The following is a 19,862-nucleotide window of genomic DNA, read 5'->3' as shown; positions in this document are numbered from 1 at the left end:
CAAGATCAAATCTTAGGCACTACTCTCTTTTTTTCGAAGCCCGTAAGTGGAAATTCTGGATCTGCCACTGATTAGACAATATAGAATTAATTTAAATTATAAAAAAGAATTACTAGTAAATATGACAAAAATATATACTTAATTAAGGCTACGTTTGCAAAAAAAGGTTAAAAATAGGGATAAAATGTGCAAAACAATCGTATTAGTGCAAACCCACCCCATGCACGCACACGGAGAAGGAAAGCGAAGAGAGCCACAAAAAGCACTCGAAAATAGGCGAAGATTTCGAAAATTCCTATTTCTCAGCGTACAGTTTCTCGTCACAATGATTGTCGCATCCATTCATCGATCATTCCATGAGATCAAAATCAATCTCTCTTACGCCGATCAATTAAGTAATCACCTTCTCTGTCGACGCCCATCACTTTATTATTACACAAATCTCCCTTCCGATACCGGCGATTTTCGATTTCTGGAATTTTCACAATTTATGCGACCACATTCTTCATTTTTTTTTTCTTCTCAATGGAAATGCAAAATTGATTAGCTCTTTCTCCGATAAAAATGGTGAGTCTTAACTTTATTTTCCGTTTCATTTTGCTGCTATTTTGTTTGTCATCATTATTGGATAAAATATTCATAGATTAGAGAATATGGAGAGAAAATGATTAATCAATTTTACAATCGATTGAAAATAAGTGACATAAAGGACTTTCTGCTTTGTAAGAGGATTGTAGGATCCAGTGATCAGATGCCTGAGCTCATTTATGGGTTCTGGAATCTAGAAAACACAGCTTATTACTGCGTTGTTGAAAAAAAAAAATAAAGGGCTTGAGCCAAAGCTAGTTAGGTTCTAGCTCCGCCCCGGATTAAGATGTAGTAATTGTATATTCATTTGAATTCAGCATCTGAGAATGTAATCTTTTCTGTATGAGTTTACATTAAGTGGATAATTTGTTGGATTGTATAAATAGTGAATCCCAGCTACTTTTGGATTGACGGACAGTAGTTGTTTGTTGACACAGGTTATAGTGATTATGTATGTGGACACTAACTTAAACCAATTATTTGAAGTAGTTTGAAGTCTTATAGTTCTTGAATTGTACTTCCATTTTCATGGGTCGAAAGTCACAACTGCAACGAAAGGCGTGTGTCTGTATGTGTGCGCAAGAGAGAGATAGAACCAAAAATCAGCGAATATCATGTGGTTGCTCACATCCCTCTCCCCTCTGCAGGAGACTAATTTATGTTTGTCTAGGAAACTAATAAAGGCATGTTACATTATGTTAGAATGCTGCTGTAGCATCGCCGTGGAGATTGATCAACAGAACAATTATACTACAGAAAGAGTAATATTAACTTGTTTGATGTCAGAAAATGTGAACCCTGAAAAGTTGATGGAGAATTCTTAACCAGTGAAGTTCTGTTGGGTGGGGAGCGGAGGCTATGTTGAGCAAGGGGTGAGAAGGTGCTCAGGCTTTTCTAAGTTGGATGTAAAGAAGTTAAAGCAGGACATCTAGTGATGTACTACATATCTTATGTTCTTGTTCTGTTTTTAGACTTTTTGTGTGAATGGAATGCAAGTTAACGTTTACAAATACTATTGTAAAGTTCGCTATCATGTTACTTTATACTTAGGAGCATAAATTGAAACATTTTGGGGCTACAAAGTAGTTATTGAACCCTTAACATTTAGCTTTTTACGATGCTTATTGATTTTATGTCTGCATGTCAGTTTAGATGTGTCATCTTTGTATATCCTTAGATCGTGCAAATTATATTCTTTTCTTATAACAATGCGAATTATATTCTTTTCCTACAGTTAAAAAGAATCTTAATCATCTATGCAGGGCATTCCAATAAATATTACTGTAGGTTCTCAAGTGTGGATTGAGGATCCATCAGTTGCTTGGATTGATGCACAAGTATCAGAGGTTAATGGACAGGAAGTTCAGGTTCAGACATCTGATGGGAGGACGGTACGACTAACTCTTTTACATTGAACAGTATTCATTCATGAAATTACTATTGCTTTATTTATTTTCCCATAATAGCATTTTAGTAGTTACGCTGGACTCAATTGTGTGATCAAGGTCTAACTTAACTTAAAAGCTGGTTTTCCTATAGCCTAATTGATTAGATTCTAAAATGATTTGAAATACAATATTCTGATGATGGAAATTCACAATGTCTTTCAACTACTAAGAATATAATGGATCTAATTTCTAGTCTCATTTGAGTTATTAGTTTTATATCTATATACGACTCACCTAGTCTTTTTTTGATGCACGTTATGTAGTTTGCAACTGTATGGTTTTTGTGGCTTCCATACCCATATGTATCCATTATCTTCCTTCTGCTTTTTAACTGTATTTTCATTTAACCTTCTTTCCACAAATCTTGGCACGTTATTGTAACTATACTTATCATATTCTAGTGGTAAAAGAAAGATTCACTGCATTTGTTCTAATTTACTGCTATCTAACTCTAGTTTTATGCTAAGCCACATTGATGCGATCCCCAATTGAGAATACACATCTTCAAACTGGCAATGTCCTGGCTTTTTACTATTGCATATTTTTCTTTCATTTCGTCTAGGTTGTAGCAACTTTATCAAAAACTCACCCCAAGGATGAAGATGCTCCTGATGGAGGAGTGGATGACATGACTGAACTTTCATATTTGCATGAACCTGGAGTCTTACATAATTTGGCAACAAGATATCAACTCAACGAAATCTATGTAAGCTTATAGTCCAATGCTCAAAACTTTATTTAATTTATGTTCAATTTGGTGAATGAAAGGACTGAAATTGCAGCTACAGATCGCTTTGTCATAATATTAATCATACTCTGACATCTTGCCAGACTTATACTGGAAGTATTCTTATAGCCATTAATCCGTTCCAAAAACTGCCTGATTTATATGATGGCCGCATGATGGCAAAATACAAAGGAGTACAACTCGGTAAACTAAGTCCTCATGTCTTTGCTATAGCTGACACTGCTTACAGGTACTCCTGTATACCATTTCTACTCCACATTATTTTTCTCATGATAAATAATGCTTTGTTACCAAAATCTTGAAAATGAATCAGGGCGATGATCAACGAGGGTAAAAGCAATTCTATACTGGTTAGTGGTGAAAGTGGTGCTGGTAAGACTGAAACTACTAAAATGCTTATGCAATATCTTGCCTATTTGGGCGGCCATAAGGGCACTCAAAAACGGACTGTGGAACAACAAGTGCTGGAGGTAAGCTAAATGCTTGGATTACTGGCATTAAATTCTTGTACTTCCTTAAATTACATGGACAGGTACTTAGGAACTTGTATGCTTAAATTCTGCACAATTTCAGCTATACAGACTTAGTAATGTGAATGTCAGTGATGGAACCCAAATAGAATGGAATAGATACAAATGATTCATTTGACTAACACTTACTAGTTAGGGTTGATTGATTGTTGTTGGAGATGTGAATGCGTGGAAAAGAAATGAAGTATCATATTCACATAAAAAGTGGAGTTTAATGTAGTATTAAATTTAAGAAAAGGATGTGGTTCAAAAATTGGTACAGTAATTTTTCAAAGTAAATTTAATGATTATATTTCTTTAATGAAAAGTGATATAGTATACTTATAAAAAGATTATAAAGTATAAAAAAGAATCTGCAGTGTTGATGTAACTTCTGAACTAAATAATTTATAATACATATAGTGAAATTTTTGAAATGACATTCGTCAATAAATGTAAATTTGGTTTTGATGAATTTGATTGTAGTTTCCTTAATTGAAAGTTTGTAGAGGGGTCAATGTGTATGTGAAAATTTCATAGTATTTGGAAGGCTTTCACATCCGTTTGAATCAAATAATTTCCTAGAGGCTATGTTTCATGTCTAAACAGACTAAATCAAGTGGACAGGGCTTCAAACTGATAGTTTCTCTGTCTATTTCTCTTAGAGCCTTCTCTATTGGCTATAGCCTATGTTATTCTTTTAAAGTCTTCTCTATTGGCTATAGCCTATATTATTCTTTTAAAGTCTTCTCTATTGGCTATATTATTCTTTTAACTCATGATTGTTATATCTCCAGTCAAATCCAGTACTTGAAGCATTTGGCAATGCCAAAACAGTTAGAAATAACAATTCAAGGTAAGATAAACTACTCTACGCATGCTTCAATAAGAAAATAGACTCATAATTGCTTCAGCACTCAGTTGAAATTTTTTCCTTCCTAAAGCTACTTAGAATCTGTTGTTTACAGCCGTTTCGGTAAATTTGTGGAGATTCAGTTTGATAAGAATGGAAGAATATCTGGAGCAGCTATTAGAACGTATCTTCTTGAAAGATCTCGAGTTTGCCAAGTTTCAGACCCTGAACGGAACTATCACTGTTTCTACCTTCTATGTGCAGCACCACAGGAGGTAATTTGCATCAGTGCTATTCCTTTTTACATCTTTCATCGGCCCGAGTTAATTTGATTTTCACCATATCCTTTTGAGATTTTCCCAATCTTAACAGGAGATCAAAAGGTACAAGTTGGGGGATCCCAAATCATTTCGCTATCTCAACCAATCAAATTGCTATGAACTAGTAGGTGTTAATGATGCCCATGACTATCTTGAGATAAGGAGGGCAATGGATATTGTTGGAATTAGCGAGAAAGAGCAGGTAATGCTCTAATTGCTTTTGTCTCTCCTGCAAATTACCCTTTCTGATTCGAATAAGCTATGCTGTTTCTTCTTCAGGAAGCAATTTTTAGTGTTGTGGCTTCTGTTCTTCATCTTGGTAATATAGAATTCGAAAAGGGCAATGAAGTTGATTCATCAGTTGTGAAAGATGACAAATCTAGGTTTCATCTTCAAACTACTGCAGAGCTTCTGATGTATGTTCTGCCGTCCATATCCCACTATTCTTCCTTTGCTCTTTCTTGCATGAATTTTTTTATTTGATTTGGTTCTTCTATCAGGTGTGATGTTACTTCACTGGAGGATGCCCTACTAAGACGTGTAATGGTCACTCCTGAAGAAGTTATAAAGAGAAGTCTTGATCCTGAAGCTGCAGCAGTAAGCAGAGATGGATTAGCTAAAACACTATATTCTCGCTTATTCGACTGGTATGCTTCGACCGTCACAGCCAGATTACTGTGGTTCTGATCGCTTACATTGACACTAAAAACACATCCTTTCTACTGTTCACAGGTTGGTGGACAAAATAAATAACTCGATTGGACAAGATCCTCACTCAAAATCTCTAATTGGTGTTCTTGACATTTATGGTTTTGAAAGTTTCAAAAGTAATAGGTAGGCACTGGTGGACAAACAAAACAACTAGTTAACTCGGTGTCTTGCATTTGACTCTTCTAACTTCTATTTCCAGTTTTGAACAATTCTGCATTAATTATACTAATGAGAAGCTGCAGCAACATTTTAACCAGGTATGCTAGTTGAAATTTTATAGAAGCAGTTCTGTCCATTTTGCTAAGCACAACTCAGCTATTGTGAAATCATCTCTTTCCAGCACATGTTCAAGATGGAGCAGGAGGAATACACTAAGGAAGAGATAGACTGGAGCTATATAGAATTCGTGGACAACCAGGATGTTTTAGATCTTATTGAAAAGGTACAGTGAATCCTTTTCTCCCCATATATACAAATATATCATGTTGCGTATTGTAGTTGTCATCTGTATATTATTCCATTGCTGCATTGAGCAGCGAAACTTGTGCAACTAATGCTAGTACTAATAGTTGCCATGGATACTTGTTTGGTCAGATTCTTTTTGGATTCTAGCTTCTGAATACTATTGTACACGCCTGGGTACCAACTCATAAGTCATAGCCTTGAGAATAAGTTTCTTGTGTTTAAATGTTAGAAGTTGAATATGATAATATTTCATTATAATCCTATTATATGTAGAACTCCAAGTAGTTGGTTAATGTGAGAATAAAATTTGTGTTATGCATATAATATTCATGCAGCAAGTTAAATGGAAAGATTTCCAGTTAAATGATTGTTGAATTAATTGTAAATATAAATCAAAGTAACATCTATACTTATAGTTGATTATTTGTTTTATAGTTTAAGTTAAGTTACATGTAGAACTTTTAAGTATCATTTAACTATTGTGAGTATGCTACTTTTTTGGGTTTCACATTTTTTTCGAAAACTGGTAATTTGTATTCCTCTATGCAGGACACCTCCAAAAAGTTATCAACACTAATTGTGAACCCAAAAACTAATTATAGAGATCTTAAAAGTTCTACCAATTGAAGATCTGCTGCGTATTCTGGCATATTCCACTTAGACCCAAGGACCTTATGCATGCTTTTATTATTAATACAGTCTAAGATCCCTCTAGTTGACATTTCTTTATCTGAATTCATGTCCATGGCCATTTAGCATCTCCCAGATAAAATGTACATGCATTTATCTCTGCTTTATTCTTTCTTAATATTGTTTAGGAACTCACCCGGAATTTAGAACAGAGCATCTTTATCATATCCTTTAGGATAGGCAATTAAGAAACTGAAACTAGAACATCTAAGTGAGCTTACATTCTTAGGAGCATCTCTGATGTTTAAAGTGAGCTCATATTCATTAAAAGCACCATGCATTTGTTAGCAAGAATTGATTACCTTGGGTTCATCCCTTACCAACACTGCTTTAAAATCGTAACACTTTTTTCAAATCACTGTATCATGTGAAGTGGCATATGATGAGTTGATTTGTATTGTGTTTACAGAAACCTGGAGGCATCATTGCTCTTCTTGATGAAGCCTGGTAAGATATGTAACAATTCATCTGAGCTTCTGTGATAGAGACGAATGTTCTAATTTATGTTTTCTTTGAAATGGAATTTCCAGTATGTTCCCCAAGTCAACTCATGAAACATTCTCACAGAAGCTTTATCAGATATTCAAGACCAACAAACGCTTTGTCAAACCAAAATTGTCCCGCACTGATTTTACCATTGCTCATTATGCTGGAGAGGTAATATGATATGTGTATTTCCCTAGAACTCTAGTCAATTGCTTCTACGGTGGATATGGAGCATTATTACTAGTTTTAAATGTTTCCTTTTTTTTCCCCACCAGGTTCAATACCAGTCTGATCAGTTTTTAGATAAGAACAAAGACTATGTCGTTCCTGAGCATCAGGATTTGTTAAGTGCTTCTAAATGCCCATTTGTAGTGGGCCTTTTTCCTCCTGTTGCTGAGGAGTCAACTAAATCTTCATCCAAATCTTCCAAGTTCTCATCCATTGGTTCTCGTTTCAAGGTAGTTACGAACTTATATACTTATGAATTTTGGTGATCTATCAATCAACTAAGCATCTATAGAAAATGAGTTTGATTACCCAAATGAGTCCACCAATATCCTTTCAGTTCCATTTTATTTCATCCCAATGCTTAATAATTTGTAGTTTTATCCAAATCAGAGTTTTTGTACTAAAAAGACTTTTGACACTCATCTCGTTATTTCAGTTCCTTTTTTTACAATCATGACTAGATTGTATGTTTAGAGATTTGTACATCATGTAGAGATATGTCTACATCAGATGTCAAAGTGCAGGGATATGATCGTTCTAATCTTGTCTATTATTGTATCATTGCAAAACCATCTTAATTCTGCGACTTTTGACACTCATCCCGTGGATATGTTACACTTTAGAGGTCCAACTCCCACTCTCATTAACACTGCTAATCAATAACCATAATATAAAACTTGCCTTATATTTGGTAGGTATCATCAGTTTCATATCATTCTCCATTTCAACCACAAGTTTAATTCTATATATTACTTTATCCATTATGCCCTCTTAGATTTTTGTGATCTAAGAGTATTTTTCACCAAAGAACTAACAGCCTAGTTCCAAGTCTTTACTTTAAGTATGTGAAAGATTCTAATGTTCCAATTTCACTGTTGCAGTTACAACTCCAATCATTGATGGAAACTCTGAATTCTACAGAACCTCATTACATTAGATGTGTGAAGCCTAACAGTCTTCTGAAACCGGCAATATTTGAGAACGTTAACATTATGCAGCAGCTACGTTGTGGTGTGAGTAAATTTCACAGTTTCTTATGTAGAATCTTTTTAAGTCTTGAATTATGTGCTTATATTTTGTTGTTTGAAGGGTGTTCTAGAGGCAATCAGAATTAGTTGTGCTGGCTATCCCACGCATAAGACATTCTCTGAGTTTATGAATCGATTTGGTGTTCTTGCTCCAGAGGTCTTCCAAGAGCAGTAAGTACTGGTCTTGTTCTTGATCCCCTTCCCCCCCCAAGAAAAAGAAAAGGATCTTGTGGTTTCCTCAATTTCTTTGATTATTAGAAGTTGATATTGTTATCTTTCTTTAACTTGTTTGTGGGCAGGGATGATGAAAAAGTTGCGTGCAAAAAGTTATTAGAAAAGATAGGGCTTGCTGGTTATCAGGTTATTTGATGTTTCTCTTGCTATTTTGGAAATCTATTTTATTTCTTGAATGTCGAGATCAGTAGTATCAAATCATTCACTCTTGTGGGTACACATTTATGTGTGTGCGCCCCATTTCATCCAGTAGGGGGAAATTTATATTTCCTTCACCATCATCTTGATGAATGTAAGCCAATCCTTAAAGCTTATATCAAAATTTTACCTACCTTGCAAGGCCTGCCTCAGTTAACAAATCGCATCTATCAAGCAGCAAGTTCAGATATTTTAATAAAGTTATTTTTGTTTGTTTGTTTGTGTGAGTGGGGTGGGGTGGGGGGATGCAAAAAAGGAAATCATTCTCTTGGACTTCGAGCACGTGTTAAATTGCTCTCAATTTCAAGACTACTGATATTTTGTCTTTTACTTGCATTGTATATTATTTTTGCTGCTAGATGGTTGCATATAGTTGAGCATTACTGGTGAAATTTCCTAATCTGAGACACTGAGAGCTTTTCTCCCGTTACTAGGCGCTGTTGATATCTGTAGTTGAAGTTGATGTTTGAAAATTTCTCCACAATATTGTGTACCCATTGAAATTATTTTCTCCCATTACTAGGCACTGCTGATATTCTTTTCTTTCATTCAAAATAACTTCCCAAATTTACGAGTCAAGTTATACTTCAGTTAGGGTTGCTACAATTGTTTTGCAGATTGGACAAACAAAGATTTTTTTGAGATCAGGGCAGATGGCGGAGCTAGATGCACACAGAGCACTAAAGCTATCTGCTGCAGTTAAGACAATACAAAAGGAAACTAGATGTCATATTTCTAGGAGAGATTATGTTTCTTTGCAGAAGGTGGCAATCTGCTTACAATCCTTGTGTCGAGGTTTGTCTATCATTATCTCTTTGCCTTTTCTATCGCACATTGTGGACTTTGTTTTGAAAGTTAGATGTTTTACTCATGTACTAAGTTTCATTTTTTCTACTTGCTGGGGCATTTTGGTAGCTTAATCATGTAATCTGTTCCTCCCTCAATTTCTTTACTATCCAGTTAAATAAAAGGAATTCCAGGAGAGAATCTTCCTCTTGTATACTGATCAGGTTGCAACGTAAAGCTAAAAAGAGAATCCTTTTTTTATTTTAGTCTAAGTAGCATTTTTTATTTTAGTCCAAGTATATTCTCTATTTTTTGCATTTGGGAGAAGATGGGTAAAGATAAACCAGCTCAAGTGTATTAAAGTTTTACAGGAGATAATTAGATCAAAGAGAGATGGAGATGCTATTTTTATTGATTGTTCAACTTGAATCAGTAGGATAGCTTTAAAGATCTCCATATATCTATCTGTACATGATAGACTTTAGCTATACCTAGTTGAATTAGGCCTACAAAAGTGAAGCATGCCACGAAAATCCTCGGGGATTGGAAAAAGCCAGTGGTCCAGATGATATCCCTATAATGGTTTGAAAGTTCCTTGGAAAGATCAGAGGTGTATGGCTTACCAAGCTACCTCATGCTATATACTAAGGACCGGAAGGATGCCAAATGAGTGAGCAAGAGTTTCTTGATTCCGGTACTTTGATAAGACAGGAGAGCATCAAAGTTATGAGTCAAGTCCAATATCCGCTAGGTGTTTTCTTAATCATCTTGTCGGGTGATTTTTATATCAGCAGAAAATATTGAATACTTCTACAGTTAGAGAAGCTAATTCATTGAATGCTGGAATACGTTGAATTTAAATAGAGGAAATGGATAATGAGGATTCGTATAGCTGACCTTAACTAGGTCTAGCTTAGTGTTGAGGTAGTTTTGTATACTCCCTATTTTTCCTTCAAACTATCTTTGACTCCTTTCTCTCACGCTTTATATTATCTTTTTTTCCTTCAAAGTATCTTTGGTTCCTTTCTTTTCACACCACCCTCCAAATACATGCTGGAATTGTCTCCCATAGAGATGTAGCAGCAATTTTTGTTTTATTTTCAAAATAATGGGGCAAAAGTTTGGGGAAAGTGGAAATTAAAACTTCAAAAAAAATAACGGGAGTCATATTTTGTAGAGATTTACATCCAAGAAAAAGTAACCATCTCTTCTTTTTTTTTTAAATGTGGGAAGCGGAGGGGATTATCAATATACCATTGTGTATATTGATGTATGTTTGATTGTCTCATTACAGATAGTAAAAGACCACGAAACAAATCAACTTTGCTTTCATATCTGTACTATCATCAAATTCTTCTTTAGACGAGCCTAATAAAATTATTAATTGGAATTTCTTTTCTGGATAGATACTTCTTGTTCTCAGAATATTTATTGTTTTTGCCTTTCACAGAGTTTCTAACCATTGATTCGATTTCCATAATCTCCTTCCATCACCATGGTCTAAGGGCTCTTTCAAACGTAATTTGGCAGCTTAGCATGTAACACAATTGCTTAATCAGTTAATCTGTGTATATTGTCTGAACTATATGATAGTAAAGTAATACCATCACTCAGACATCCTCCTCATTAGGTGCTTAAACTTAGATCACTTATGCATGTTTTGTTGTTGTAAAAATGAGCACCATGGAAATAACAGCTGTATTTTCTTGCCCTCTTAGAACTGAAAGGACATTTGGAAATAAACAGCCTACCATTCCAATAGGCTGCTCAATTTTTCTGCCTTTAATAAATTTATGTGCTCACTCTGTCATATTCTTCAGCAAGGTTTGCTTTCAAATCATATGTTACCTTGAAAAGAGAGGCTGCTTCTCTCAAAATCCAGACAAAGTTGCGTGGACACTTAGCCAGAAAATCCTACACGAAACTTAAATTAGCAGTCATTGCTCTTCAGACTGGAATTCGAGTGGCAGCTGCACGAACTAAGTTCAGATATGAAAAGCGAACCAAGGGAGCTCTGATTATACAGGTTAGTTTATTGGGTATTATGTATAGATTCAGAGGTCTTACAAAGTTTGTTCTCAAGTGTTGACAAGATAAATTTTTTGCAGGCCTATGAGCGCCGTCACAAAGTCCTTTCATACTATAGGAAACTCATATGGGCATCAATTTTTACACAATGCAGATGGAGGGGAATTGTTGCAAGGAGAGAGCTTCGCAAACTAAAGATGGTAAGTTCTGGATTACTATACTCTTCTATAACCTGTGTGACATATGTTTCCGATTTCCTTAGCATAGCAATGGGGTGATGATATGAATGGCCTGAATGATCTATTTGTTAGACAGAGCTTGATTACTGAAAGAGGAACTTTCACATATAGCCACTCAAAAATAGCCTAATTACTCTCTATAGCTATAGTTTGATAATTACAATTCGTAGCTACATATCATAGGGAGGAGAGAGGCGAGCGAGACTGGGAGAGAGAGGAGAGAGGCAAGCGAGAGAGGGCAAAGAGTGGGAGAGAGGTGAATTGTATATATATATCGGTTAGATAATTGTATATTATACATATGTATTTGTATATGTGGTAAGCGAGATTGGGAGAGGGAGGAGAGAGGCGAGCGAGATTGGGAGAGGAAGGAGAGAGAGGGCAGAGAGGTGAATTGTATATGTATATCGGTTAGATAATTGTATATTATACATATGTATTTGTATATATGGCAAGCGAGATTGGGAGAGGGAGGAGAGAGGCGAGTGAGAGAGGGCAGAGAGTGGGAGAGAGGTGAATTGTATATGTATATCAGTTATATAATTGTATATTATACATATGTATTTGTATATTCTGGCGAATTATACATATACAACGTGACTAATTATACAAACTCGAAGTCAGCCCACGTAATTAATGTATAATGTTAATCGCGAGTGGTAATTATAGCAAATTATAGCTATGATGAGTAATTAAGTAGTATAAATTTGCTTAACCGCGTAATTTTCCCTTACTGAAATGGTATATGGTTCACTTGTTTGTTACTATTATTTACATAACAAGAGTAGATGAAGGGATTGTTTAATTACTTCTCTGAAGCTTTCAGTGGAAGTAAGAAGTATCTATAAAGATTCTTGTTATTAAACCTTGTAGACAAGTGGTTAGAATTCTAAATACAGATCAGAAGTACTGATATCTTTTTAATATAGGAACTGTACAAATTGGAAGAACATATGTATGTGTCACTTACTTTGGATGTATAAGTCACAAGCTAATAGTTAGATATTTAAGTGCTAGTAGTTATTAGTGTAAGTGGTCACATCGGGTTAACACAGCTATGCACGTTGTAAAACATGATTTTGAAAAAGAACCAGGTGTAAGTTATTGGTCTTAGCTAGTGCAGTCTCTCAATTCTTTTCTAGTTTTATTTTTGGTGACATGATTCCCCTAAATTTCCTGCTGTGGGATCGGGATTGGCTTTTTCCACGTGAAATACAGTAGAGTGCATCAAAACTGTTGCTTGCAATTTGATAGGCTTATCTGTTGAATGTTACAAATATATTCCTTAAATTCTATGGATTTTGCTAATATACATTTCAAATACTTCAGGCTTCAAAAGAAACAGGTGCACTTATAGAGGCAAAGGATAAGCTTGAAAAACAGGTGGAAGAACTTAGATTGCAGTTGCAGTTGGAGAAACGTCTAAGGGTGATATACTTGTGCTAAGCAGATAAAATCTTTCTTTTTCCTTACACTATATTTATAATACATTTGAGAATTTTAATTGGATAGCATTGATAAAATAAGATATTACCTTAAAGTTAAACAGTCTTGCCAATCTTAGGATTGTGGGTTACTACGAGTTTTCATTTTGAGAAAGCTGAACTATTTGAAGCATTCGGCAACTCACAAATAGGAAAATACCTTGCAGATGGACTTGGAAGAGGCAAAGGATCAGGAAATAGCAAAATTGCATAATTCAATGCGAGACATGCAAAGCAAACTGAGTGAAACAGATACACTGCCCATCAGGGAATATGAGGCTGCTCCAAAAGCAGTTGAAGAAGACTCTTTGATTGTTGATAAGAAACCAATTCTTGTCGAGGATGAAGAAATCATTGAATCTTTAACTGCAGAGTTGAAAACTTTAAAGGTATGAACTGTCAGCTGAAGAGTGATCCCCACAACTTTTCAGCTTCACATTCCCTTGCCCTAACCCTAAAATGAGTAGAGAAGATAGAGAAAAATAGGTGAAAGCATTCATCTTTTTCCAGTTACATATGGTTGAATGTTGATGTTCTCATGCTTATACCTATTGATAGGTGTTATATCAAAAAGAAAAGCAACGTGCTGATGATTCTGAGAGGAAATGTGCTGAAGTTCAAGAATCAAGTAAAGAGAAGTGCCGGAAGTTGGAAGAAACTGAAAGAAAAGTTCAACAACTTCAGGATTCAGTTAACAGGTACCTTTACTCGAATAATTGGTACCAGATTTAGTCCTTTCATCTTGTAACAATATAAATCACCAACTTCTGAGCGATAAACTTATCAACTGTGAAAATGCTCTCAAAAATATACTATTTTTTGGGGGGTGGGGGGGATATATCTTTTTTCTCGTTCTTTCTGAACCATTTAAAACTGAATACAAACTTGAGAGCTATATTTCTGTGTGAAATTACCAGCTGTTCTTTCTAACCATTTCATGTGAGGGGGTTAGATTTCAGAAATTAACTGCAGAAACTAATCAGGACTCTTTTACCTAATTCTAACATCATCTTCTGCTTTTAATGTACAAACCTCATATGAATTTTGTCATGTGATTAATAGGTAAATTGCTCAAAATGTCCCTGAAAGGGTCCTTAAGTTAGTGTCCCTCTGAAGCAATGTGATATGTGTCCTTCAGGAAGATTCTAAAGACATGATGCTATTTGTGTTCAATATTTGATTTTGATTCTAAATGACATGATACTATTTGAATTCAATCATTGATAGATTTCTGTAAGCAGTTCAGTAACTTCAGATTGCTTAACTTCGTTTGCTTTGGAACTGCTCATCATGGCAAAATGCTCAGCCAAGACAAATAATTGGCATATCTTTATATTGGCTTATAATATACACATATAAGATAGCATAAACAAACTAGTCTTAATATCATATTTTCTAGATATCTTTTACAAGGAGTGCTGCTTGGGATGCTATACTCACGGCGCATAACCTGAGGAAGAGGGGATGCATCATTATAACCAGTGTTGTATGTGCAAGAAGAATTGAGAAGCACCAATCATTTGCTCCTTCACTCCAACTATGCAACAGAACCTTGGAGTAAGGTGTATTCTTTGTCCAATATCTCTTGGGTACTCCCTAGAACTAATGCAGAAACTAGCATCTTGGAGGATAAAAGTGGGGAGAGACGGGAGGAAAATATGGAGGTTAGCAACCTATACATCTTTTGGTAAATATGAAGAGAATGGAAAAAGGGATGCTTGGAGGAGTTGAAAATCACATGGATGATCAAGAGTTTATTGTATCTCTACTGTCGGTGTAAAGAAAGCATTCCATTATGTATAGACAATGGAATGGATTTTTCAAACACCTTCGAAATTGTTGTAACTTCGGCATCACCTTGGTGCTTATTAATGAAATGATTTATTTGATTCATCAAACAAAAAGAAAGAAAAAAGAATTACTGAACCACTCAGCCTGGACAATTATCTTCTTTAAACAAACTGAATTGGTCATATAGAACTGGTCGAATCATTGTGGACTACTTGGTGGAAATGATAATTTAAACATGATCAACTTCCTGTTTTTCAAGATTGGGCTGGGGTTATCTAAGGGTACATTGGCAATTATGTCGGGGAAGTTTCTAGAATTTGTCAAGTTCTCCCGGTAGGTCTCTGGAAATTTTCGAATAGATTTTATCTTTTATCTTCTTCTTGCCGCATAGATTTTCGACTAGTGGTCTCATATCTTGCTATAAATGCATATTTCTTTTCTGTCTTTTTTATTAAATGAAGTGCTGTGAATCCTCTATAACCTTCTATATTTATTTTGGGGGTCTCCTTCGTATTGTCCCTTTTGTTTTCACTGAAAGTTTGGATCATTGGATGTTATCATCGTATCACTAATGCATTTGATTCCACCAGAACTCCAAATCTAAACATTCTTTAGCAAGAGCAGAATATGACTGGTGACCCCTTGAGAAGTTATGTGCTGCATCTTGCTTCAAGAATTGAAACAAAAGTTTTCATCTTCAGTAGTTTTGCGTTAATCATGTAACTCTGAAGATGTTAGATCCTACTGTAGTCGGGGATCCATAAGTTGGTTGTTGGCAACATATAATTTTGAAGATTGTTATTGGCAGCAATCTTACTAAGACAGATGTGTGCTGGTTCTTTATGGTAAAACTGAATCTGGAGTCCTACATGCATTCCATAATGTTGATGTTCTTTTTAGTTGCTGAGTTATATGAAGCTTTCAAGCTTTTCATTGGTGCAAAGGCATCCATGGAATTTCATTTCAGAATTACCTTTGATATAATTGATCTCTGTCTTAGAATTTAATGGATAAGATTGCCTCAAATCATTGACAGCTTCAAGCTGGTCTTTTCTGTCCTCTTGCATCCTCCCAGTATAAGACAACAAAAAAAGATCTCTTTGTTTCCCTCTCACTTTTATCTACTTTCTTCTTAGTAATAAAGAGGAAGATTCTCTTCAAGTCTTGGCTCAGACCAGAATGGAGTAGCAACATATAACAATATCCATGGCATATTAAAATTTCCTTGTTTTGTGTTCTTCTATTTTTTACTTTTATATATGTTGTGTTTTTGTATGGTTGGTAATATCATAAAGGCAGCATAGTCCCTCCTACTGAGGAAAGAAAGCAGAACTGTTTATCTTGGGAAAGATTTTTCCTTTCTAAGCTCTAAATAAAATACTTAAGACAGCTTGATATCTATTAGCTCCTTTTCTTATGAAGTTCCATTTTTGTTGAGTGATATCCTGTTCCTGCTTTTTGTTGAATTACTTTGGAAACCTTGTGAGCATGTTTCTTTTACCGAGGAAAGCAATCTTGAGTCTTTGGTGTAATGGGATATAATCACCTAGATCTTTTAATTAGCGACTTTTTAGGATGCATCTGGAAAAGAGACTCGAATGAAAACAAGCGTAGTAGACAAACGGGACTAAGGATAAGTAATGATAAGTAGGGTCATCATTAAACTGTCAACACCTTGAAGACTTCTCTAATATTTTTACTATAAGTTGGAGTTGCATCTTATAGTTTCCTTTTTAACATTAGAATCTCGTGTCATATGACTAATACTAGATATGATCTAGTGTGCCTCAGGATGATTTACAGTATATCAGACCAATTCTCAGAGCTGAAAATGATATTACATCCTTCTTCCGGCCAGAGTTCAGCTTCGGGACTCATTTCTAGAGGTTATCCTGATGATGCTACATCTGCTTCAGCTGATGCTACGTGTACCAACTCTGACTTTACATTTCCAGCTCCTGGTTCAACTCCAACCCAATTTTCTTCTCCAGATTCTCATGCTTTTCAGCTTATAGTTCAGGATCTGGCAGCAGCTGATATCTCAGGTCAGTATAGTGTCCCTTAGGGTAGCTTGAGCAATTTTACTAGTTCTTAAGTATGGCAACATTTACTGAGATAAAAAAAAAAGAGTAGGGGAATGTGCACTTGTTCTCCATTTAGTAGAAGTCTCCCTTTTATCCATAGATATTGATAGCTTAGTTGTAGCTACATGCTTCATTTTCTCTTTGTTTTTTCTTAAACTGAACCTGCTTCAGAAAACTGTACTATATATCCTTCCTTCCTTTTGGTTGGTTGCATTGTGCAGGTTCTGGAAACTGGGAAAATGACCGGGACGGGATATTTGATGACTTCTTCTGATGGAAAGTGTTCTTCAATGTGGTATATCTCTATACATGCCAGCCTTAGATGGTTAGCCTATTTGGCTTTTAGCAGTCATCTCAACCAGATCTAAACAACTACCTTTGTACAGCAGCATGATCAGGTACAGTTTCTCTCAAACAAAAGTTATTCTGGTATTGTAGTTTCTCCATGAACTACTCTCTTATGTTCTGAATTTATGTGCGATTAAGTGGGTAATTTAAGTAAAATGGTCGATTTAATGTAGACTTGCAAGAACTGTTTTGCAAGCCTGCTGCTCTCTATGAGTTAGAACCACTCCTTTTGCATGCAGAACTCTAAAATACCCTTTCGTTGTATGGCTCCAACAAATGGTGCTGCCAGGATCAAGTAGGGAAATAAAATGTTGATCCATAGATTTGTTATCACAATGTGTTCTTACCCGAAACAAGTCTCATTTTCTTCTTTAATATGTTTGAACCATTAGTTTGGTAACTCACAATGAAAATTGTCAATGCACCAAAATTATGTTTATTATTTATATCCTTGAACTACAAAATGGACATCTTGGAATAGTTGAAATTTCTGGATTTAGTTATGAAAAAATTATTTAACCTTTTCCAATAGGTTGGTGAAAAGCTGACCAACCTAGATTCGGAAAAGAAACAGCAGGCACTGTCAATGGCTCAGAGCAATACATGCTGTTTGGATGCTCCAGATCAATTATTCAGGTAATCCTGGGCAAAATCTTCCTCATATTTGACTTTAGAATCTTTATCTTTGCTTACTCTTACCCATTATGTCATATTGTAAGAGGTCTGAAGCCAAAACGGTAACATAGTAATTCAAAGGCTTGTAGATTACATAGTCGTTCGAGTATTTTGCTTACTTGTTCTATCAGTTAACTAAGAACTGGGATTTATAATAGGATCAACATAGCACATCACTGAATTCAAGTGTTAATTAAGAGGTCGAGGGAAGACCGCAAAAATCACTTGATGAGAAAAAGGGGTACCAGAACTTGTTCATACACTGTATTACACTGTGCTCTTGACTTCTTTGAGGACAGATCTGGTCATGCTTGCACTATCTACAAGTGCCTTATGCAGTGGCGGTCATTTGAAGTTGAGAGGACTCAAGCTATTGAGGTAGGAATTAAAGTTGTTAGAATTTTGTATGTCGAAGAATTGATCAGATTTAATAAAAGCTGGTAGCTTTCCGTTGTAAAATGTAGTGTTATTAAAGCCCCTAGAAAATGATGATAATATCCTATTGGCTAGCTGATACATCCACTCTGTTGGTGCTGCTCAAACATACATTGGAAGCTGGTGTACTTTTGAATAATAACGTACCGGCAGTCACATTGGCTACTCTATTCCATAGAATGACACAGGTAAAATTTGCTTAAGTTTGAACATTGGTTGTTATATCATTTAGCATATAACTCCCTTTGATAACAAAAAAATTTCTGCAGCTATCAGGGAACCCCTCAAGGAGTTAATCTTTCTCCCATCATTGGTGATTCAGCTGGCGTGCTGAAGGCAAAGATCCAGATTCTCTGTTCGATTAGCAGCTAACATCATCTGTAGAAATGATTTATGGGACTAATCTGTGATGATTCTGCATCTAGGTGCAGCATATTAACATTGTTCAATACAATTATACAAATGTAAAAGAGGACATAAGATGTGAAATTACCTGATGCATTTTGATGTATTTCAATGACTGATTTAGGCTTCGAGATTATCCAGACCAGGCATACTAAACGAGACTGCAAACACACTCACCAATGCTGCTACTCAGTGCTCACTGGCAACATGTCAAGAGACTTTCTATCTATCTGAACATGCTGAAATCCGACCATGTAAGAGCTTCACTTATTTATTTTCTTTCCTTTTCTTGTTTCTTGCTTCATAATTGCATGCTGATTTGAAATTGTCTCTTGCACTTGTAGATTATTTGTTCTTTAACTACATTATGAACTAACTAATACATCGTTCCCTGCAATCATTTACTACAATAGCATTATCTTCTCTGATAAACTCTTTTTATCTTCATACATAAACTTGCATATTCAGCTCCTTTATGTTGCATTTTTTTCCTCCCTTTCCCTACTAGAAGAGTATCTTTCACGCAGGTGGGCGGTAAGCAACATGCTAGTGACAGATTAACATCCTGAAGGCAATCTTTGCCCAATTTGCATCAATATAACGACAATCTTCTTCTAGGAAATAGTATACATCCTGAAATATCTCTCTTCACCTTGATCTTAATTCATATGAGTGCACACTTCAAAACAGCATAATCTCGTGGCCCTTCTGTTTCAGTAATCTATGTTGGTTATGTAGATACGGTGTTGTTTGACTGTCCATCACTGTGATTGAAAGTTTTTTATTTGATTCAAAAGAAATCCTTGTTTACGCATCAAATTCTTTTTCAGGATTGTTGCTGATAAATTGCAAACTGGGGAGAGACCAGAGTCCAGATGTGCCAATAAACATATGCCAACCTTGGAATGCTTGTAGACTTGAGAGAGAATACTCTAAGCACAATTTTGCTACAGTAATTTTTTACAATGGTTTTGAGCACACTTTTGTAGCATAATCAAATAAAAAATTCAATAAACAATCAATCTGTATACAAAACTCGTTGAAGTAAATTATATAAAAATCCTCTGCGTATGTTTAGAGG

At 35.4% G+C, this 19,862-nt stretch overlaps 1 protein-coding gene across 3 annotated transcripts; it reads left to right on the top strand.

The window, feature by feature from the left end:
- The first annotated feature begins 464 nt into the window (after positions 1–464).
- Positions 465–18,316, top strand: LOC125807300 (myosin-9-like). Of its 3 annotated transcripts, XM_049486991.1 has the most exons (29): positions 465–567; positions 1,851–1,979; positions 2,599–2,742; positions 2,868–3,013; positions 3,098–3,254; positions 4,091–4,149; positions 4,262–4,421; positions 4,519–4,668; positions 4,746–4,882; positions 4,967–5,113; positions 5,199–5,300; positions 5,377–5,434; positions 5,518–5,619; positions 6,742–6,779; positions 6,863–6,989; positions 7,094–7,276; positions 7,928–8,059; positions 8,136–8,245; positions 8,374–8,434; positions 9,124–9,301; positions 11,113–11,318; positions 11,401–11,520; positions 12,889–12,987; positions 13,211–13,432; positions 13,602–13,741; positions 16,626–16,879; positions 17,140–17,316; positions 17,799–17,902; positions 18,100–18,316. In XM_049486991.1, exons 1-27 carry the CDS (start codon positions 565–567, stop codon positions 17,190–17,192), a joined length of 3,417 nt encoding a protein of 1,138 aa, XP_049342948.1. In that variant the 5' UTR covers positions 465–564; the 3' UTR covers positions 17,193–17,316; positions 17,799–17,902; positions 18,100–18,316. The 3 variants fall into 3 exon arrangements, with proteins under 3 accessions (XP_049342948.1, XP_049342947.1, XP_049342949.1); XM_049486990.1 differs by lacking the exon at positions 465–567 and having other exon boundaries at positions 1,845–1,979; XM_049486992.1 differs by lacking the exons at positions 465–567; positions 16,626–16,879; positions 17,140–17,316; positions 17,799–17,902; positions 18,100–18,316 and adding an exon at positions 14,443–15,137 and having other exon boundaries at positions 1,845–1,979.
- The last annotated feature ends 1,546 nt before the right edge of the window (positions 18,317–19,862 follow it).

The sequence above is a fragment of the Solanum verrucosum genome, unplaced genomic scaffold, assembly GCF_900185275.1.
Source record: "Solanum verrucosum unplaced genomic scaffold, falcon-dt-bn FXZP01000183.1, whole genome shotgun sequence".
Taxonomy (NCBI): Eukaryota; Viridiplantae; Streptophyta; class Magnoliopsida; order Solanales; family Solanaceae; genus Solanum; species Solanum verrucosum.
Note: the sequence above shows the minus strand (reverse complement) of the source record. Positions and strands in the feature narration are given on the sequence as shown.